Source organism: Rhipicephalus sanguineus, chromosome 6 (genome assembly GCF_013339695.2).
Source record: "Rhipicephalus sanguineus isolate Rsan-2018 chromosome 6, BIME_Rsan_1.4, whole genome shotgun sequence".
Classification (NCBI taxonomy): domain Eukaryota; kingdom Metazoa; phylum Arthropoda; class Arachnida; order Ixodida; family Ixodidae; genus Rhipicephalus; species Rhipicephalus sanguineus.
In genome coordinates this window covers 145,793,537-145,816,706 of record NC_051181.1, presented here as the reverse complement: position 1 = coordinate 145,816,706, position 23,170 = coordinate 145,793,537, and the positions used below count along the sequence as shown (strand labels likewise).

At 45.3% G+C, this 23,170-nt stretch overlaps 1 protein-coding gene across 1 annotated transcript in view; it reads right to left on the bottom strand.

Annotated features, from left to right (window-relative positions):
- LOC119397622 (uncharacterized) overlaps nt 1-22,621 on the bottom strand; it is a 65,659-nt gene extending 43,038 nt beyond the window's left edge. The window contains 17 exon segments of the mRNA XM_049416622.1: nt 739-891; nt 3,375-3,446; nt 3,448-3,534; nt 4,322-4,422; nt 5,201-5,300; nt 6,006-6,134; nt 6,341-6,456; nt 7,594-7,727; nt 10,640-10,743; nt 11,871-11,966; nt 11,968-12,006; nt 14,259-14,391; nt 15,596-15,654; nt 16,095-16,258; nt 17,210-17,341; nt 18,212-18,353; nt 22,046-22,621. Coding sequence (XP_049272579.1) covers nt 739-891; nt 3,375-3,446; nt 3,448-3,534; nt 4,322-4,422; nt 5,201-5,300; nt 6,006-6,134; nt 6,341-6,456; nt 7,594-7,727; nt 10,640-10,743; nt 11,871-11,966; nt 11,968-12,006; nt 14,259-14,391; nt 15,596-15,654; nt 16,095-16,258; nt 17,210-17,341; nt 18,212-18,353; nt 22,046-22,084 — 1,800 coding nt within the window. The 5' untranslated portion in view covers nt 22,085-22,621.
- Between the last annotated feature and the right edge of the window lie 549 nt (nt 22,622-23,170).

The window sequence follows — 23,170 nt, the reverse complement described above, 5'->3', positions numbered from 1 at the left end:
CCATAGCATAGCCACCCGAAATTCACACGAACGAAAATAAAAGCTTCGTAAGTTCGGCCCTTGGATTTCTTGCTCCGTCGTGACCATAAAGTTTCCTAAAGCTACACTAAAGGAAAATCTGGTGCTAGTGTCTATGGGAGCTGCAACGCATCGCGCTTCAGCCAGCATGGGAATGATGGGAATGATTTGCCTAAGCTTTGTTGTTTCGGCTTCGTTTGACTCCATGTGACCTGCTGCCGCTTTGTCCCAAGACGAAGTTCACGAAGTTCAGGAAAAGTTCAGCAGTTCCATTTCACCACCTTAATCCTATTAGGCTCACCAATTATCAGCTCACGAAGTTCACAACGATCCATTCTTCCATCCGAAACAAGAGCTAAAGGCAACAATAAACAAAGCCACAAAAGCGTTTGAATCCGCAAGCATGAAGACTTGGCAAATCCACGTACTGCCCATCATTCCCAAGGTGGCTGAACGATCGCAGCGCCAGAGAGTTTCCCCCTAGTACACATTGTAAGAAACGACATGGTCGTGATCACATTCTAGCCGTCATTACGTAATGACAATTGCACCCGCGGGAAACACGAAACCAAAACCAGTCAGCACCAAATCGTCAACGATCACGCGCTCGATTGGTTGTACCAAAGCACATAGTCCGTCAACTGAGGTAAGGGTGTTTGCTGCCATTGTCTTGTAGACGGACGGGTTCTATACAGTCAGCATAAGTGCACCTCAGTCGACTTCAAAAGCACGGTTCGTGTGTTCGCTGGCGGTTCTCTCAGCAGGATAGAGCGAAGATTTTCGTGAGCTCGCCTTCCACGACAACCAGTCTCGCTTCACGTCAGGATCCCTGGGTCCGAACATTTCGGATGCTGTGAACGTGGCCTTGAATTTCTGCAATAAAAAAGCCAAAAATTAACCAGCCATCCACTAGTTCGCTTTGGCTATATAGGGGGGGGGGGGGGGGGGGCGTTGGGGGGGTTCAACCCCCCCCCCGAATTTTTCCATTTTGCATGTGTATATATACACGCACACATACAAACATACAAACGAACGTATATAAAGTATGGTTGAACCCCCCCGCCCCCCCGAAAAAAATTTTTGGCTACGCCCCTGCTATAGACCTTTCCAACGAAGAGGGGGAGCACCTAATTTGTGCACTGTGGAACTGGAGTAAAAAGGATGACGCACGCTGACGTCAATTTATGGCGGGTCACGCATATCTTCAACAGCCCAGATGGGATTATGGCGGCAACCAGGCAGCCTTCGTTGAAGATTTACCTAGCCCGAAATGCTTTATACGAAGTGTACTATAGGGTAAGCACTTCAGCTGCAGTCGAATCATCTGTGAACTGTACCCTATAAAAATCATGACCTCTGGCGAGCCTTCTTCGCATTTTGCTACCAAGCTATGTTTTGTGAGAAAATATTAAAAGAGAAGACGTGGCCCTTATGTTTTTTTGTTTTGTTTCTTTTTTTTTTTCAGAACGAGAAAAAGCATTTACATAACTTTCGATGCTAAGCTAAGTAGTGAAGTCAAGTTTTTAGTGTTGACGCATCGGGTCGGTCTCATTGTTCCCCCTTTAAAGGTTCCCACTGCGTCCCGTCGGAATTCGATATCTACGCGCTCACGGTATATGCAAAAACGTGGTCTGTACGGCGCGTTCTGGAACAATGTCGCCACCTATTGAGCGCCCGTAAGAACGATCGGAAATTCTTGCAGCATTTCGGCGCTAGATGGGGGATACTGCGCGAAAAGCTGCGCAGCAATCGTTCAAGCGCAGGACTACATCTTAATTGGTGCGGGTTTTCGAATAAAAAATGGTGCGGGTTGTTGGGGTACCCCCAAATATGTGGTCTTGTCCTGCTTGTGCTAGGCCACATTTATGTAGCTTCCCCATTTCCACGCCCTACCCCCCGCCCCCCCCCCCCGTTCAAGCGCAGTAAGAGACTTATAGCATCTTCGACAAATCGCTGCGATTTCATGAAGATGCCATTAACTACTGGGCTACATACCAACCACAGTAAAAAAAAATAATAAATTCTAGCTTTATTTATGCAGGTCTCCTTGCGTATTGCAATGATCTCGAATGAGATCGGCAGTATTTTTGAATAAATAAATAAACAAACAAACAAACAAATAAATAAATAAATACATAAATAAATAAATACTGTTATGCAAGTTTACTGGTGCAGCTTAATTCTTACGCGTCGACGTCTCTAAGTTATGTTAGCTTGAGCTGAACAACAACAAAAAAAAAAAAAAAACGAGACAGTCGCGTGCCGGTCGTAGACGATAAGCCTGCATTGTCGGCGGTAACGTGTTACTTTTTTCGGCAATTTAGTGAAGTACTCGTAACCATTTCGGAACTATAACGGGTAACGTACTTACGTTAACATTTTTCGGTAACGCGAGGCGTCTATTTACCGTAGACACGGACGTATTCACCAAGAAGCGAGGTAAGCTGTCCGACGACAGCTTTGAAATAGAGCTGATGCTTAGGTTCCGCAAGTTGTAGCTGTCAGAAAGTCACCCCTGCGATGCTACAGCGCCCTTTATAGATCTTGTTTTCAAAATAAAATTTGCTTCTATCTATCTCCAACTGCGAATTTCTGGTTGTTGAATTCCTGAGCGAGCCAGGCTGACCTTGAACGCATCCACGTAAGCACGTGCCATTTTTGCGGCAATTATACAGGTTAAAGGCGCAAGAAATATTTATGTTGGAAATATTTTTTTCCAGAACTATGCCATTTAGGCATTTCTTTATTGCTACAAAATCTGCGCATATGTTTTGTTAGGAGAAGTTCGCCGCCAGAAGTAATGCAAGTTTGTTGAGAGATCAGTGATCTTCTCTATCTGGGTGAGCGTTGACGATGAAATCTCATTTTCTGTTTAATGTCACTTTGAGAAATATCTTTAGCACGTGCAGCAAGAGTTACAAGCTATCACATGCGATCCTACAGTTAACTTTAGGCACTATAATATTGCTAAAGTCCTGCACACTTGTGCTAAGTACTGTCGGTATATCTGTATTTCAGCTAAAATCGTTGTTTGGGGCTAGAAGCTTTATGTGAAATATAAATATGAGCTTCATTAAATTGTTATTCCGTGTTCCTGCAGCGAGAGCGCACTGATTAAAACGTCTGAAAGTGGAGTAACGGCAGAAGCAACTGTTCGTTACCCTTTTTCGGTAACGGTAACGCGTTACCTTTTTTGTAGGTAACGTTACGTGTTTCTTTTTTTCTTAGCGTAACGTGTAACGTATTTAGTTATTTTTTTTTTCGGTAACACCTACGACAATGTAAGCTCAGTTACTCACTCAGAATGGTATAAATTTTATGCTGTACTACCGAACGATGCTCGGTACATACGCTACCTTGAACGCACCGGGCCCGGGCGCTCTGACGAAAGCCACTGCCATCCAAACCACAATCTGGCCAACGGCCACTGGCTGCCAGGATCCAGCCTATGGTCTGGCCAATCGGAGGCAACGTGGACGAAGACTTCTCTGTTACGGTTCCGTATATGAAGATGGCCTTCAAATATAGAGAAAATCGATGAACTTTTGCATGACTTTTTTTTTTTACATAGCAAAGGATGATCATTGTCGCATTATTATTTTTGTTGCTTTTTGTTGCTGCATGTTGCTGCTGTACCGTGCTTCCACAAGGTTTTTTTTATTTATTTATAGATGAAAAAAAAAACATGGTAGGGTAACTACGTTAGAGCCGGCTATCGCATCATCCATGACATTAATATTGAAGAAACGACAAAAACAATAAAAACAAGAAAGAATAAAAGAATAAGAAAAGAAAAAAATAATCAGAAGCATTATGTACATATAGAATGTCTTGCACAAGCCACCTCAATACGCAGCGCGGGTTGCATTGCTGTGAAGGTGCAGACAATGTGCGGGCGATTAATACGAAGTGAGATATCAGTACTGATAGTGTGACAGACCATAGGGTACAACTTTCATTATTAAATTGTTATTAGTTTCTTTCTGTATACGTCGTATGAGAATTTGACATTCATTTGCGTCAGGTTTCATTTACTTAGTGGCCAGCTTTATTTAATTTAGTCATTTGTTTATGCGGATACTTCATTACCTACAGAGTGGCCAAATCAATGTGACCAAATCCTGTCGTGAGTATAGGCCAGTTATTCAGAAAGCAGCGACAACAATAAAATTACTATAATACGAGGTATACTGTGGCTTTACTTGTGCCAGTTATGTCGTTATTTATTCAGAGTTAGCATCCCTGACGCCAAAATGTGCATTATGTACGTATATTCGAGAATTAATTGACGAAATGTACTCACAATTAAAGACACCGGAGTGAGGAAGCCCCACGTAATCTTCCAATACCATGATATTGGTTTACCGAGCATGTAGCCAATGTCGCCGCAGATATTCTTCCAGCCTGAATGACGGAATAGATAAAAGAATAAACGGGCAAAAACTAGGCGCGAGCTAATCCTCCTGTGATTCGGTACTGTGGCCTCAGTGATCGTCCGCCATCGCTGTTCAGGTGGGCAATCGCGGATGCCACATTCCGTGTACTCGGGAGGGTACTTGTTTTGGCTGCTTGGTATCTATTCATTGCGACGTTATTGCGCATTGCTTAGAAGACGAGGACAGAACTGCACAGACACAAGCGAAAACTTTCAGCTGAATTTATTGGGTAAACAAATAATGCTTTGGTGCATATGCATGTATGACGTATCTCGAATCGCTTCTTGATACATACGTGTCTAATCATGGCTTCGATGTTATAGTGACCACACGAGTATGTGCGGTGTTGTGCCCGTGATTAGCGTAGCAACGAATTACGTGGTCCCCAGGTAGCGAGGTACTCATGTTCAGTTATGAAAGCCAACTGCTCCCCGCGAGGAAAGCAGCATGACCCCCCTCTCCCCTTTCCCCTATCCTGAGGTATACAACAGGGAATAAGATAACACATGCTAGAGGTATACTATACAGCGGTAAATGGCTGCACATATCGGCAGCTTGTGACACTTTAAAGATTATAGATCGGCTTCTACTTCGACAAATATTGCACAGACACGCAGTATGCATTTCGTTTGCGATAACGTGCTCGAGTCATGCAAGAAGAGTATACGCCGGCCTCCAAAATGTGTCGTTTGCACTCGCCGCTTTGGACTCGCCGCTTTGGGAACGCAACCATCCATAGGACTCACCATACACCCAGACGAGGCCGACCACTTCGAAGATGGCGTACAGGAACAGAGCTCGCCCGATACCGTAATTATCGAACAGAAGCCGCATCGTGTTTCCGTTCTGCAGCCAATTGTAAAGGTGGACGTGAACGCTAAGGGCGTAGCGCACATTTATTGGAACACAAAAACACTACACCTCAACACAAAAAGCGAGAAAGAACAATCAAATGTATTTAGAAATTGCTCCTGTCTGAGCAGGGGACCTTGGTATTATATCGTCATACGGTGCTTCGGGGTTGAATAATTATTGGTATTTGCTCAAAGAACTGAACACAGAGAAATGTGAATAGGAGAACCGGAAGAAATGCGGAGGTCAACCAAGAGGAGGTTCGTTTGCTTGTTTTTGCATTGGGGAGGCAGAAATATGATAGATAAAAAGATATAAAACAAAGAAACGTACGAAAATGAAAGGAAAACGCAACCAGTGTAAATGCACCCGCAGATGAATGTTTACTGCCAGCAACAGGTAGTTGTACGCATTTTAGCCGCCTCTTGGAAGTGCAGAGGGATTGCGGTAGAACTAATAGTTAGGCAAAACAACTAACCATAAAATTCCTAACATAATTCAGCATAAACATTTCTAAGTAAGGTCAAGAGCCATGATTATAGTTAAACAATAAAGTTTGCCCAATTACGAAGTTTTAAAGACACCATCCTGACGTTTAGCATTCCCACACGGAACCGCTGATCAGATTATTATAAACATAACTAGTCAGTGCGTGTTACGTGTTACGTTAGGTTAATATCGAAATACGGTTGCACTTACGTCGGTGCACAAGAAAAGGCCCGTGCCGAAGCACACGGCGCATATTGCAAGAACTGTGCAGCCCTTAAGCTCTCGCAGCCTGGGATATTGGTCTTCTAGAACCGCCACCATGAGCTGGATAATTGAAACCTGCAGAATAAATCAGCGGAAATTTTCGCGGAGTTAATTAAACACCAGTTCACAGACATTTTAGCTCGCAAAGTATAATCAAATGGTCACACAGGCCTCGTACCAGCGTGACACTGGTGCCCATTATCTGCCAGAGGCAGGCCGAGTGTTTGACGGTACTTTTCCAAGCGTGAAATCAAAAGAAGCCTCCAATTTATTTTACTCACGCCGCTTCCAAGACCGAGAAGGAAGAGCATGAAGAAGAATAACACCGACCACAGTTGAGGGACGAACGAGATTCTGCTCAGAGCCTCCGGGTAGGTGACGAAGGCCAATCCCAAATCTGTGAAGTAAAGGAACAATCGAACCACGTTAGACGCACTGACTAAAGAATGCCATTCCGTGCTATTCTTCTTCATTTGTTTCCCCATTAGGAGAGAGCGGGAGAAGCGGTATTTCGTGATTATCACCTGAAACAGAACGTGTAAATGATGGATTGACAAGAAGCTTGAGGTTGCTTCGTTTCCTCCCTAGTTTATTTTACAAGTGTCGAGTAAACTTTATGGGCAATTATTTAAATATTACTGTACTACCATTAGGTACTACGGTGCGTTAATCTTATAAGCGGGTCGCGTAAAAGCTTCGGAATGCTCTTACAAGCAGAGCATCCCCGGCGACGAACCGTGGGCGTCACTGCAATTCTTGAAGCACGCGGTGGATTGATTCATGATGTAAATGAAATGTCAGAAAAACATAACGCGAAAGAAGTTAGGCACGCCAGTTTGACTGCCTCACAAGGACAAGGAAATGATTCCGCATAAAAGTAGTCAATTACAAAAGACGCGAGAAGACTGAAGAACAGGCGTATAGGAATGTTACACAGTTCAAAAGAGCGGCATAACCCATCGCGCAAGCCTAAAGGCTACAACGCGAAACTTTATTTCGTGGTGCTATCTCACTGTACCTGATCATGTTATAGGACGTTCCGTTTTGGAGTTGGACGAGTGACAACCTTCATTCAGTACGTATCGACAAGCCAAAACCTCTTCGTTACTAAGGCCATTAAATGTCAATTCAAACACATCCTAAATACTATAACTTGCAGAAATAATAAAGCGATTTAATGTGTATCTACTAATTATAAATGGTTTAATGTGCCGCATGTGTCATATATATCATTTGAGAAACAACCGACAATATTTGCATTCTTTAACTGCAGTGTATTAATTATGGCATAAACGAAAAGTAATTAAAATGGTTTCATTAGGCCCTGTCTAACAAAGAAACGAGCTCGTGATCCCTTCTTTCGTTTATAATAACGTGACTTATTCAATACGGTAGTTCATGAAACATATGGCTTTATTTGATCAAAATGTAAAGGAATATGATTATTTAGATATGGCATGCTCTTTCACTTCAAGGTGGTCACTGAAGCTGTTGCGCCTATCACGTATTTGAGAAGCGTGATAAGTTTACTGACCTGAAGTTCCTTTCAAGACCTGGGAGATATCTTGCAGTCCAAGCTGGTGCGCCAAGGCACCGAGGGTAGAGAAAACTACCGCTCCAGCTAAGAGGCTTGTGGCTGTGTCGGCGATTGAAATGAAGAAGGCGTCCCTAGAATACACAGATTCAAATACGGTTTCCATAAGAAAATGTCATCATTTTTCTAATTCCACAAGCCACGGGGTTTAAAGGGCGGCCAGTTACTGCGACAACAAATTAGAACCTCATTGGAACGGTGCAAAGTTGGCATCGCGCGCGAGGTTCGTGCTCGGGACGTCGCGCGTTGCCGGAGCTAATCGCGGAGGCCATGTGTCGTGCGTCGTCCGAAATTTCGGTTGTTACCTTCTGTAATGGGAGGCGGCGGTGCCGTACGGATGTTCGAGTAATCGCCCAGCTCTGGAAAATAAGCCGCCTGAAAAGTGTCGCACTGCCGAAGCGGATCTCCGAGGCCACGTAAAAAGAACCACGTGATTGAGATCTGTTTGGCCAGGTGCCGCAACGATCCCAGCTGCTTTCAAAGAAACCGTCTGTTTTTTCAATGAACCCAATCAATTAATTTTCATCAATTATCTTGACAGTTAATTCGCCCTTATCTCAAGTAAACTTACGCTCCGATATCATATATATCCAATATAACTCTTAAGTTAAACCACAACCATCGATATTGCACCAGTTTTATTTTTTACAAGATTTTTCCTGAATATTCGGAAAACAGGAAGTAAGTGCTCGACCGGAAGTGCTTGGAAGAGAAACTCGTCGCTCGTACCACTAAAGAAAAATTTAATTGTCCCTATGTATAACCTGTAGAAATAACTGCATACAACAACGCTCATAGCTTTGTAAAAACAGCCTCGTAGGTGCACGACTCTTCCGTATCTTTCTCGTATCTTCGGTAAGCGGCTGTGTTTTATAAACTCTTCGGCGTGCGCTATTCGCTAACTGCGAACATAGTTGAATTTGACAACAGCGGCCCGCAACAAAATGATAAGCGGTATTCATGACCATGAAAGTGGGGAGAATGGTGCTTCAACTCTAGGGTATATGGAGAGAGCGGGGTCCTCTAGTTAATAACAAAACTGAACGGCGGAGAACTATGCCTTGAAAGGAGGCTTCACGGCGAAGCGTGGCGATCCACCATGAAGCCACATCCTTAGGCGGAATTCGTAGGTAATTGTCATTCTTGATTTTACTCAACGTTTCTTTTTTTTTTTTTAATTCCTGGCGCGGGCTATGCGCGAGAAAAAATAGAGTGTTTTCGGGAACCCGTAGTCAAAAATTTATTTTCCTATAACTGAGGCCAACTTTTTAGATAAATTTTAAATTTCGATTCCATTTCGATTACTCCATAGAAGTAAAGCACGGCCAATGAGATCCTATAATATTTATTTCGTTATAACCGAAATTTTCTTATATCCGTGCACATGGAAGTTCGACGTCTAAGTAAGGTGTGACAGTGCAGATGTGAAGCTACTTAACATTCACAACTACAAGGCACGTCGGAGAGCGCTGACTGCTGCCGGACTTAAAGGCTGCTATGGATTCTACTCCCCGGCAGGTGACAAAGCAAGACCAGCGCTATCCGCATGTTTCTTTACCCATTAACACCATAATAAAGTTTATGACTATTACTTCTTCTAACGAAGCATGTAATTAGCACAAAACATTACTGTAAATCTAATCCACTGGAGCAAAATACCACTCGACCAACCAGTGTCGTAAACTGCCAAACCATCTCCATCGGACGCAACCTTTGGTGAACATAGAAAATAACGAACAAAATATGTGCCAGTTTATGACTTCCTTATCGTTTGGGAATATTAAAGGTTCAAAAATTTCAAAAAAAAATGGCAAGGTTTGTTATGAGAAACTTGGAGTAGAGAGATACGTCCGAACAGGACCTCGGTTCAATTCTCTTGTAGCAGAGGAGACGTTGGGTGTCGCTCTTATTATTGCGATAGCAATTATATGGACAGTCTCGGCTGATTTTTGCCGTCGCCGTCGTTATGCACCGTATATATATATATATATATATATATATATATATATATATATATATATATATATATATATATATATATATATATATATAACGGAACTTATATATATATATATATATATATATATATATATATATATATATATATATATATATATATATATATATATATAGAAACTTTCCTACGCGCGGAGTTAGACGGCTAAGCCACGGAGAGTTCCGTTTTTCAGCATGCTAACGGCGAGCTATTTATATACACCATTTACTTCAGCGTGCTTTCTTACTCACCAGCGAGATGGCGCTATGTGCGCGCCGGGCGCTGGGCGCGCTGTGAAGGTCGTAGCCCCGCTCCTGCGAACGCCGATGCTCTTCGCCCTACAGGGCGTTGTCGTCTTCGTGCGCTTATCTTAAGGAAAGAAGGGGGGCGGGCGGGGGGGGGGGTGGAGAGGGGGGTTGTATGTCTTGCGCTTTCCCCGCGATGTCCGCGCTGAAGTCACAGAGCGTACGAAGGTCACTTCGCTCGCTGCAGCGGCCGCGTTTGCGAAAGGAGCGCGCTGTTCAAACAGAAATAAGTAACAACTGCGACGTTTATTTCGCGCTCGTCCTGTGTGTACCTGTTCGTTCGTTTCGTGCGTCCTGCTTTATTTTTCAGCAGTGCGCTTCAAGTATCGAGCTGTGACGCATGATAGTTCGTGCTCGTCCTGTGTGCGTTCTTTTCGTGCGTCCTTTGGGCTCGAGCGACGCGCTGGCAATTTCGAGCTGCTTTCCGTTTTTCGCGTTACATTCCAGTTTGTTGCTATCGAATTCGTTGCTTCGCCGTTGCGGCGAAACTGTGACTTTCTTTTATTACTTTTTTACGAGAACTTTACTTGTTTACAAGCGTACTCACTGCTACAGTTCCAGGCGAACAAATGCATTTTTAAGCTGATCGAGCCATAAAGATACGCTCAACATGTTTACAGAAAGTACCACCCTGGTGCACAAGCCACATGTTAGCCTTTCAAAGATGATATAAACATCACAGTACCTGGAAACCTTATGCTTGAAATCATTGTAGCTGGAATACATGGTCAACACTCCCATGCCGATTCCGAGAGAAAAGAAGGACTGCTCACATGCGTTGAACCATACCTGAGGAAAGGGCAAGGATTATGTATAGGAATCGTGCTAGCACAGCGTTTTTTATTCTCACAAAATATGTGGCTTCGAGTGTTACTGTTGCCGGATTCATCGTAAAATTCACCTCAAAACTGCACTAGCAGAAAACGAGAGCCATACGACAAAGGCGTACCACCTGTAATACAGTGAAACTTCATCTTAACGAACTTCAAGGCAGCCCAGAAAAATGTTCGTTAAAGTGAAAGTTCGCTGAACTGAAATAGTTGTGTTGCAATTAGTTATCAGGAGCTAAATAAAACATCAGTTGGGGAAAATGAAATTTGAACCCTTTTGTTTGCAATGCTGCTTATTTGAATGTGAATTTCTGCTTATTTAGCATGCTTTGAAGAATGTAGTAATATTTTACTGCACTTGTGTGCTTAGGACTGCAGTGGTCATGAATTGAGTCACTGTGCCCAAGCTCTCATCAACTTTCTCAGGCACAACTCTGCTGGGCAGCGAAGGACTTCACATCTTCCAAGTACATCAGTGCTTTTTTAGCTGAAACTTTTGGTGCTTCCTCTACAAGGGCTACTTCTTTCTCCTCCTCCTCTTATTCTCTAGAGGTAGGACGCTCGCCACAATCTCTTCTGTAGACAGAGTGGAGCATTCCTCAACGCGAGAGTCACAGGTGACATAGTCCTCAAAACGCAAAGCGCTGTCTGTACCCAGTCTTTCAGACAATTTCTGATCAATATGATGTGAAAGGCATTGTATGGTGTCACAAATTATGTTCTTAGGGCTGAAATGCGCTCTGCACTGATTCCGTTAAACGGAAAAGCGTTAACATTGAGTCCAATGCCGCTTCAGCGGGGGATTTTAAAAAAGTTCGTACAACTGAATAGTTCGTTTAACTGACATTCGCTCAAGTGGTATTTTACTGTTATATCGCTTGTAAAATTTGGCCACTGGACAAGTATGTGACGTACTCAAACGTTATTGTCAGAAGATGCAATTACATTACAAGTCATAATGTGCAAACGTCGCTGTCCACTGTGTCATGACTACAACAGTGACGCGATTCCTCGCAATGATGTCATTGCGGCGACCACTGCTACTATATTTACGCATAGCGTATTGTGCTAGCATAACTTGCATACTTGTATTTCGAGTATCTTGCTCCATTGAGGAACAAAGAGGGCGGCGAGACCTTTTGCTGCTCCTTCCTGAAGCAGTGTGACAACCAGGAGTAAGAGGAAGAACCACGTACGGAAACGTCGAAGTCAGGTACGCCACCTGCGAGACGGCACAGAGTTAAATCGTGTCTGTAGTAGCCACTGGCATTAAAGCTTTTCGGCGTTTTACTAGTGCTGTTATGGGTCACGGAGCTGATACAGGTCAGCAAGCATAGGGCCAAAGTATTCACGTTACTTCGTACAGCTTAAGTCGACGAGAGATCATCCCACAGACGTGGAATAATCCACTAATGTCTTCTTGTCGCAATTTCATAGAATGTGCCACTTAGACAAACCTAGCAGGTCGTCAACTTACCCGGCCTACAAGATGTGTAGACCTGCGCATATCAGCAGCAGGCCTCGCCAAAATTTTTGCACTGGTGTCGCTTTTAGATACAATGGGCGCATATTATTTCACGTTGTCACGTGCCGATGAAGTGACCAATAGCCCTACAGGCCTACACAGCTCTCAAGTACAAGAATCCGACTGGCAGTTAAATCCGCTTTTAGGGGCGAAGCGCCTTATGATCGTGGCGTGTCGGCCTGCATCGTCGTCTGCTGTCGTGACTGTCCATTCGCTTGACCACAAGAGAGGGCGCCATAGCCTCAGCGCTAGCCGTGTGGCGAGAGAGCGAACGGCGCCCGTTGACCCACGGCCGGGCTAGACCGCGCGCGCGCGTGCGGTCTAGCCCGGCCGTGGTTGACCATGGAAACGCTCTTCCTGCGATGAACACTTAACTACCAGCTCGCGAGGAACAAGAACGCGCCCTCGCCCGCGAGAGACAACGCCGACGCAGGCAGCGTCTGCTAGCGAGTTTCTTGATTCATCGCAGAAAGAGCGTTTCCATAGTCAACGCGTGCCGTTCGCTCTCTCTCGTCACACGGCGAGCGCTGAGGCGGCAGCGCACTCTCTTGCTCTCAAGCAAATGGACAGTAGACGACGACGACGATGCACGCCGACACCCTAAGCTGCTTCGCCCCTAAAAGCAGACTGCTCGCGATGCACAACCGTTCACCGGCTACCCCGCATATATAGGCACTGGATCTTGACTTGCAATGTAGTGCCGGTGGGAGATTTCTCTTGTGCGTAGTGTGCGTAGATTTGCAGCGTGCACGTTAACCAAAAGCGGACGACGGGTCTCTGTGTCTAATCTTCCTTCTGTCTCTCATTGCCCATTAGCAATGATTTCGCTGTGGGAAACACCAGCGCATACTGCATGCTTCGCCGCTCCACAGGTTTCACGTTAGTGGAGCTGCTACAACCTTCCCTACAAGCTTCGCCCCTCCCCAGTTTCGACATATATATTTTAATCAGTGTTTGTCGTCATGGTCACGATCGGAACATTGTCTGTTGTTTCAGAGAATTAAGTCAGTAGCGGTAGAACGTGACCATAATATTTGTTTTTTTCGATCGTGCCAACAAAATGCGAGTGAGCGGCCAAACAGTGTCTGTCGAACGCTCTGCGCAGCTGCTCTGGTGCGTCATCAGCATATTGCTACTGTCACGGATATGTCGGCAAGCTCACTCAGATACAGATCGAGCCGTGAGTCTGAATCTGAGTGAGTAATACTTTGGTGAGTTTGAGTCCGAGTGAGTCCGGCTGAGAATTTTTTTTTATTCATTCACGCATGTACGGAGATTTCTCCTGTGCAGTTGTTGAACTTTCGCAGCGTTTCTAAAAGCTTTTCCTCTCATTCCCCATTAGTGCTGCCGTCTGTAGAAGTAGAAGTGTAAGTGTTAGCATTTTGCTAAAGTTTTTACCTCCAAGGTAGTGCCTGGTGAGATTTCTCCTGCGTGATTAAACAGTTCAACCGGTATTCGCAGAGTCAAACGAAAGAACGCCAGATCATTAGAGGTAGTTGTATGTAGCACCTCGCCCGAGAGGTGGACCGGCAACGGCGCGAGGACCCTTACGAGAGTTCACACTAAAAGCGACTTTTCCTTTTCGTCTTAGGGAAATTATTTCTACGAAAAACGCAAGGCACACCTGGTGTTTGGTTTTGGGACATGTGCCAAGCCGGAGCACTGGCGCGTTCCGTTGGCTTTCGTTGGGCATCGTGCGTCGTGGAACGCGCGTCCTGTCTTCCCTCTAGCCTTGCCTTTAAGGCGGAGCGGGGAATCGCGTCCCTCTTTCGGATAGTGGTGCTTTTTAAAAGCCTAACAGCATCTCAGGATTTCTTGCAATTTTGTCATTTTTCCCGTGCTAACATGCAAGAAGGCCATTAGGTAAAGAAAGTACCAGTATAAGCCGCTTGGCAACGCGAGTAAAACAACCAAAATTTCGTTGTAGCCTTGTTCCGCGAATCGCATACCTTGCCAATTGAGTGGACGCCCTTGATAGTGGACCCTCCTTGAATAAACCACGATAGCAACAGACAGAGCGCCATCCTCCAGTCGAAGGCCGAGGGAAGCTTGAATTCTCCGGAGTCTTTCAAGGCGTAATTCCTTCGTAAACAAAGGAAGGAACAAGAGTAAACGTTCATGAGAAACGAATCGTATTTGTCTTTTTTTTTTTTCAAGCACGATCACTCTTAAAAGAAGGAGACGCTGATGCCTTAAAGTTCAAGATTATAGAGGAAGCTTTAACACAGTGCCAATTCCCACTTCCCTATTGAAGTACGCGCAAAAACGTTCAAATGTTTAAGTGAGACGACCGGAGGGAGAAAGAAGGAAGGTGCTATCAGTGCGGCTGAGGCGAGAGAGGCGACCTTTGTTACCTCCAAGGAGACAGAAGCAAGCGAGGAAAGGGAAAAGGCGTTGTCGCGCCAGATTGGTTGCCCTACACGGAGAAAAATGAGACCGTTAAGAAGGAGGAAGAAAGCTGAATGTTTACTCCCACATGACGACTGCTACAGTCGGTTACAACAGAAGAATAAATACTACAAGCCCCGCCCCCAGAACTGTGACGCGCCTGCCATTAATCCATGCAAGAGAGTCGTGCTAGGTGGTTTCCGTTGTAACCATATGTACTTTTTCGCCACTGCTATGTGAGTACTACGTATATTATTTAAAAGTTCGTTGTCCCTACTGAAAATATTACGTCTCCCCAAGCAGTGATGTCGTAATCTTTGCTGAATTTTACCAGGAAGTTAAAGTTTTTCGACCGAAAACCAGCGACACGAACATGTTTCCGTATGGGAAAAGTACCTGCCTGAAATTCGCCATAGCAGCTTGACGTCACGGAAGGGAGAAAATGGGATTGGATGGGTAATCTTTGAAAATTTTCTCTGGGGGGGAACAGCAAGAGCTGTGGGTGGGGCTTACATTTATTAGGAGTCGTTGAACCGACTGTAGCGGTTTGAAGTTAGGAAAGACTCTGATTTCTGCAACCCATGAGGGAGCATGATGCAGAGTCGGTTGGGGGCGACTCACTGCCTTTTCGCTCTACCATGTTTCTCCCTTTTTCTCCTGCGTAAGCAGCCTCGCGCTCATAGCCCGGCGCACGTCGAGTGCCAAATGTAATTATTTGCGACTATTCTACCTGCCATAAACAGACTGTCATTAACGTACGAACAAGAAAACGTAATTATCTTCAGCAACTACCACCTACATAAGCATTTACGAGGAATGCAACATAGGACAGCTGTACACTAAGGAAACAATTACACAACTTTCAGTGCTGCATTAGCGTCTTTTATGGATATCTTACCTGAAGAACTGTTCTGACGATGAGGTGGCATTCTCCGTGCGATTGAAAGTGGCGTTAAACTGCATTACCAACACAAATAGAGGTTGATTGAGGAGGCAATTATCATCTGCGCGAAAGGAAACATATACGTGAAATAAGCAAGAAACATGTTGCCGATAAAAATTTACGGTTAGTTTTTAGTTATAACTAGTTCTCGCTCAAACCGGAGTGATGTGGGACGGTCAATGTCCGAGCTGGACTTCTTTTCTTTCTTTTTTTTTTAGGAATACGATTTAGCACTTTCGCATCCTGGCAACCTCCCGAAACTGTTTGTGAATAATCGTAAAAATTGACAACCAGGCGGCTGAGACAAGGAGAGTAAGAGCCAAATGACAAAGAACGGTGACGAAAATTCATCAAGGGCTGAGATTCTCCTTCACAGAAATTGGACTCTCACATAGTTATATGCATCAGCTGGACTCCCAGCTATTCTGTTTCTTCGTGAATTCTTTTCGCTTACCGTGCTGTGGTGGAAGCAGTTTTCGTCGCTCCATTGTGGGTCGCAGTGGGTCCAAGGAAGAGGACTTTGCATGGAAGCGAACAGGTAGAACAGGCACAGGGCCATGATGTAGTTGTAAGCGACCAGGATGTAGAAGCTGGTCACAAACTGAGCGACGCTTATACCTGTGAGAGTACACAGGCCAGCGTTCACCGATTTCGTTGTTGTCATAAATGTGCACGGTCTGCTATTCATGAAACTATCTCTCTCTCTTGATTTATATCATCAACTTCAACCTGACTGCGCCCACTGCAGGGCAAAGGCCTCGCCATGTTTTGCCAATCAACCCGCTCCTGTGTTTGCTGCAGTCACGTTATCCCCGCAAACTTCTTAATCACATCTGGCCATCTAACTTTGTGCCTCCCACTCGCGCGCTTGCCTTCTCTTGGAAACCAGTCTGTTACTCTTAATGACCAGTGGTTATCTTGCCTATGTGTTATATGATACCCTGGCCATGCCCATTTCTTTGTCTTAATTTCGACTAACATGCCCTTAACATCTGTTTGTTCCTTGACCCACTCTGTTTTCTTCTTGTCCCTTAAGCTTACACATATCATTTTCCCTTCCACATGGCCCGCTGTGTCATCCTTAATTTAGGCTGAACCCTCTTCGTAAACCTCCAAGTTTCTGCTCCGTAGGTAAGTACCGGTAAGATGCAGCTGTTATACACCTTCCTCTTGAGGGACAGTGATAAACTACCATTCATGATTTGAGAATGCCTGCCAAATGCGCTCCACCTCATTGTTATTCTTCGTTACTTCAGTCTCGTGGTTCGGCTACGCGGTCCCTAAGTGTCCCAAGTATACGTATTCCTTTACTATTTCCGGTGTCTCTCTACCTATCGCTGTTCTCCTCCGAGACTGTTGAACATTACTTTCATATTCCGCATATTAATTCGCAGACCTAACTTCCAGCTTTCCTTGTCCAATTCAGTAATCATGATGTCCACTTCTTCCCCTGAGTTACTCATCACCGTAATGTCACCATATATATATATATATATATATATATATATATATATATATATATATATATATATATATACGGCATTATTTCTCGGAAAAGAAGATGTATACCTCTAAAACCTGGCACGCATTCCCACGTTTGGACCACGCCTCTTCCGGAAAATTGACCAATGGCGAGCTCCAAAAAGTATACCGGCTTGCCAACAATGAACAGAAGGACAAAGTACGGTATAAGAAACGCCCCTGCAATAAAAGCAAAAACAGCGAATGACGAAATGTGAACGTACAAAATGTACACTAAAAAGCTCACAAGGTTCCTTATGTATTCGCCTAAGACGACTTTAGGCGATCGTAAGCAATCCGGTGTGGCTACTTTATCATCATCATCATCAATCATCACAGGCGGTTGAGCGCTAACGTGAGTAGCTATGATGACTTATAGCTCAGCCCTTTGTAATGTGCTGGTAGCTTACAATGTTGTGCCGTCTGCATCTGGCTGTAGCATTCACGAACGCCTACTCATTTAAGATCGAGATGGCCGACAGCGCCGAGTGCAACGACTGTGCCGTCGATGAAACTGTTGAGCACATCTTGTGCCCGACTTACGCAAACAAGAGGCTTCACCTCCGTACAGCTCTAAATCACCTGGACGAAAGCGCTTTCACTGTCGAGAAGATATTGGGACCACGGGACTGCCCATCATTGTTCCGAAAGGCAACGAAAGTGCTGTTGCATTTTCTCAATGATACCGGACACATTCATCGTCTGTGATATCAAACGCGGAATTGTTACGTCGGCCGAGACAGTGACGTTCCTCTCCTGCTCTCTGACTTTCCTTCCCCCTTTCCCAGTGCAGGGTAGCCTACCGGGCTGATAGCCCTGGTTAACCTCCCTGAATTTCTTTTATTCTTATTCTCTCTCTCTCTCTCTCTCAATCACCAACTCTTTACGCGATTCGCGCGGTGTAACGCGTGGTGCGATTACAACTATATTTACAACAATATTACAACTGTTAATGCATGTGAGATCGGTTACATTAGTTAGGCGTTCTCCAAGTTTTTGATCAGCCAACGCAGTTTAGTCGCCTTCAGTCGTCGTGCACGGCGTACGCACCTCCTCCATTCTGGTAGGCTAGCGTGGGGAATCGCCACACGTTTCCTAGTCCAATGGAGATGGACAAGCAGGAGAGGAAGAACTGCAGTCCTTTGTTCCACTGGGGCCGGTCCCGAGATTCCTTGTCGTTAGGCGCAACATCCTGTCAATGTAATGTGAAAAGTGCCATTCTTCAACTCGGTTAAGATGGTAGGAAATAAAAATAATTTTAGGCTAATAAGTTATATCAAAACAATGCAACGATGCGCTGTGTACATTTCATGTTTCGCTGTTACTTTGAAATCGCAGTTTATACAGAGTTCAGAGTTTCGTACTTCATACTCTACTGCCTTCAACCCGCTGTGGTAGTTTAGCGGCTAAGGTGCTAAATTTCAGGAGGTTTATACGATTCCCGAACACGGCAGCGGCATTTGGATGTGTACAATGAAGAAAATAAGCACCCGTATACTTAGGTTTAGGTGCACGTAAAAGAAGCTCAGGTGGTCAGAATCAATCGAGAGCTTCCAACTGCGGTGTGGCTAGTAGTATATCGTGGTTTTAGCACGTAAAACCCAAAATTTGATTTTTCATTGATTGCTTTCCTTCGAAACGTAATCGTGACGGTCAGCTCAAACAAGACGCGATGCACAAGAAAGTACACGACACAGGCGCTGTCTATCAACTTAAAGTTTAATGAAAAAACGTGGCATGTTTGCACAGAATAGGAGGCACTGACAAACCCTTATCACCCCCCCCCCCCCCCCGACCTAGCTTCTAATCACGTATTTTGGAGATACAAAACATGAGCATCAGTGAGAGCTATTGATGGTTAACTCCCGCACTTGTCTTGTGCTTTCATTATTTCAAATGCTCGTGCAATTTCACGCGTGCGCTACCGTCACAAGCATGTTCCCACCAGCCCAACTTGCTACATTACTTCGAAAAGTAAACTTATTATTTTTAAACAATTCTATATTCATCCTAGTTCGATGACAGTTCAGCTATGGACGACGTGCCATATCACCTATTTCCCCGGTGAGACAGTTATCTTCTTGTCCACGTGACAGCAGGCAAGGCCTGGTGGATGTAACCGGAAAAATCCCACGTTTCCTTATGCATTCACCTAAGATGACACGAAGGTGACAGCCATGTTCTTCCCTTTCTCTTTTAGGGGCGAAGCTCCTTAAGGCGGCACACGTTCGTCCCTCGTAGTAGTGCGCAACCAGTCGTAACGCTAGTACCAGATCTTGACCTCCAAGGTGGTGCCGGTGGGAGATTTTTCCTGTGCGTTGTTGAACAATAAAAAATTCGCAGCGTGCGCGTTAACTAAAAGCCGAATTCTTCTGTCTCTCATTCCCCATCAGCAGCCATTGGCATGTTCCAGTAGGAAACGTTAGTAGAAGTAGAAGTGTAATTGTTAGCTAAAAGCCGACTTCTTCTGTCTCTCATTCCCATTAGCAGCCATTGTTTACCTCCAAGGTAGTGCCTGGTGAGATTTCTCCTGTGCGTGATTAAACAATAAAAATTTTGTTCAAAACGCCGTTGATTGATGAAATAAACCAACGAAAGACGCCAGATGTTTTCTAAAAGCAAAACGAAAGAACGCCAGATGTTTCTAAAGCAAAACGAAAAGACGCCAGATGTTTTCTAAAGCAATGGTTTTCTAAACAATGAAAATTCACAGCGTACATGTAAAATTAAAGTGAGCTGCAAGTCGTCATAACTCATCGAACCTTTAGTATAAACGTGCCCGATCTCACGTCGGTGATGATGTACTGGGCAGAATTCACGGAAAATTCACGGTTTACCGATGAACTTCCGCAGCTTCGCCCACTCATCATCATTCGCTCCGTGGATATGCTGTGATTTTTATTATTCTCCTCAGTCGATTGTATTGACCCCCGCACACTCCTGAAAGCTTTCTGCACCTCTCGTGTTAGTGCAGTGGGGCCGAGATCGTCCCACCTTTGACAAAACAATGTTATGTGATGACGTCACAATATTTTGCGATCTGTGACGTGATGCTGACTTCATACGATGACGCCATCGCATGAAAATGTTTGCATCACTTCGTGTTGACGCCACGGTTACTTTTCGTGTTTGATGATGCATCTCATGCTTTCGCCTTAATAAATGAAAGGAGTGTGTCAAATCTAAACTTTGACAGTTCACTTTTAAACTGCCACATTCTTGGCCGATCTCGCACGGTGTTTGTGTACGCAGCTCGTGCAGAGGAAACAGCGACAGATGAAGAAGAGGAAGAAGTAGATCCAGTCGGCGATCCGTTTGCCCTCGAAGCTCGTCAAACAAGAACTGCCCATGGCCGAACCAGAGAACCTCCCGAGCCCAGTGGTGCGCACGCGATCTCCGAGGAGGCGACTCTGGCAAGACATTCTCGGTGCTTCCGCGGGCGTCTGCATTGGCACCGCTTCCTTGGCGTTCATAGGTACGGCACCGCTAGGCTTCTTGGGTCAAGCGACACTGTGTAAATCGGTAAACGCGAGGCTCTGTTCTATGCGGGTGCTCGCGTTCATGCTAATATCCTGACGTGACGCTATGTCACAGTAAGATAAATATTACGTTACGTTATGCATATGCCATATATTGTGCGCATGCATCCACTTTCTCATTCTCCACCAGCTCTGGGCGTGTTCCAATTCTGGCCAGCATCCTAGAAAGTCTACCCTGACACCTTAGAAGATTGCATCGAGACCGGTCATCCGAGTAATGGAAGGTGTCTGGATGACGTGTGCGCGACATGACGCCACCTCACGTCGGCAAGAGAAAACTAGGGAAAACAAACAACTGTTATTTCTGTAGCTTTTTTCGCGTTCGAATCTATGAAAAACGTAACATTGTTTACAGTAGGCAGTTTTAGAATAGGGGACGCAAAGCTTTGCGTTAGCGTTTGTCGCCACTGAGCGTGCGTCATACGCTATCCTCTTGGGTACCCACGTTAAGTTACAAAAATAGCGGATCGTACCCAACGAACGCTAACCCTGCGTACGCTATTCTAAAACTGTCTATTAAACGAATAACAAAGCGTCTTATCGTGTGCAGGCAACCATACAGGTTAGATTTAACCATTCCGCTCAGCCGCCATCTTGTTTGGACAGCAAGGTAGCCTACATCGTATTCGTCTCTGATGCTTTAATCGCGAAGATGTCTCTTTTGCCGGCTGCAGCGGGTATTGAAGCACACCCTTTTACGCAGCTGTAGTGTGAACCTGCTGAGCCTATTTGGCGAGACACTGACGCCAAGCCCGGAGTGTAAGAGGCAAAACCAGCTGCGTATGCATCCATGCCACAGCTCAGCAATCGTATATGGCGGATGCTATCTGGACAGGCCCACTGACGTTTTCTATTGCGCTGCGTCCAGGATTGGCACGCGTTACAAATTACAAAAGAACCACTGTGACGACATATATAGATCGTTTTCAAAGGTAACGGACTAAATAAACGTTTTCATAAAAACAGCAACAAGAAGGTGAGATTGCGGCTATACATGCACTGCCAAGACGGCATATAAATTGAATTATGAAGGGCTGATCCCGATTTCGCCCGTAGCGCACGAAGCAGACCCACTCCTTTTTTTTCCTTCATACAGATATCGTAAATGTTCACACTGTCTCGATGTATATGAGTACTATACATAGTGACGACACACATATTGTACTGGCGATACGATCAGCACAAAAAGTCGCCACCTTCGATTACACAATTTCCGGCATGGACACACTTTCGATTATATCGTCTCCGCTGTCTCTGGGAGGGATCGGTCCACGTTACTTGGCACGACGCACGATAGACGCCAAACGCGGGCGAAGAAAGCTTGAAATAATCAAAAATTACTAACTTGATCGTCTTTCTTTTGCACAGGCGTCATCGTGAGCATGGACGTCCTTATGCCGAGCCACCCAATCAATCGCAACGCCAATCAGACCAAGGTGACCGTCTTGGAGGCTGTGGTCTCGGGCCTGTTCAGTAAGATCGCCGCTCGCTTCGGGGCCGCCGATAAACAGGAGTCCGGAAGCCGTCGCCAGGTTCGCAACGGCACCGAAGGCGCGTCCCTACTATTCGCCCACAACCTATCAGCGGATCTGCTGGAGCAATTCAATCTTCCCGTGGTCGATCACCTGCACGACGCCGTCGATAACGACACGGCGACGGCCTCCGATATCACCGATGACGCACGGGCGTCGGAGGTCGAAGACACGGATCTTCGAGGGACTAACCTGACCGCCAAGTCGTTGCCGGTGGCGAACGCCGGTGACGTCGGCGTGGTGTCGAATTCCACCCTGGTCTTTCGCAATAACACTTAGAAGAAAGCGGCGGAATTGTTCCTTCCTCGAATTTGCGAACAATTCTAACCAGGTGGATCGATGACGTGCGCGTCGCGACGCGCAGCAACAAAGCAATACATACGGCTCACAGCTGTTCAGACAGTGTGGGTTTATTGTTCACTCTGCTGCAGCGGTAGTTTACGGATGTCCCGTGGATTTTCCGGCTTCTGAACGAAGCGGAAATACGTCACAATCTAACGTGGTAGAACACAAGCCGCCTACATTAGCTGGTCCGTTTGCCCTCGTCGCTGAAACTTCACCCATGCAGCCACTTTCTGGTTTTATCCCGGTGATCTCCTTTTGAATTATCGATATAAGGGTATAAGAACGTATACAGTCAAGCCTTTGGCCACAGACTGTTCGTCAGTATCATTGGTAGTGTCGCCAGGCAAGACAAGCCGCACCCTATTATCTTCGCAATAGTGGCCGGGCGTGAAATGAGTACGAGTGTTGTCACGTACACAAACGTGCGAAGGTATCAAAACTGTTTATTCAATTGCGATAGTGTGAAATACACGTGGAAATATAAACGTTAATTTTGCGTTCCTCAAAATTCACTGTTGGCCATAGGCGTGCGCAGGGTTCCCCAATAGGGGTAACCAAGTTAGACCGCAGAGCCCGCGGCAGCGCTCTCAACA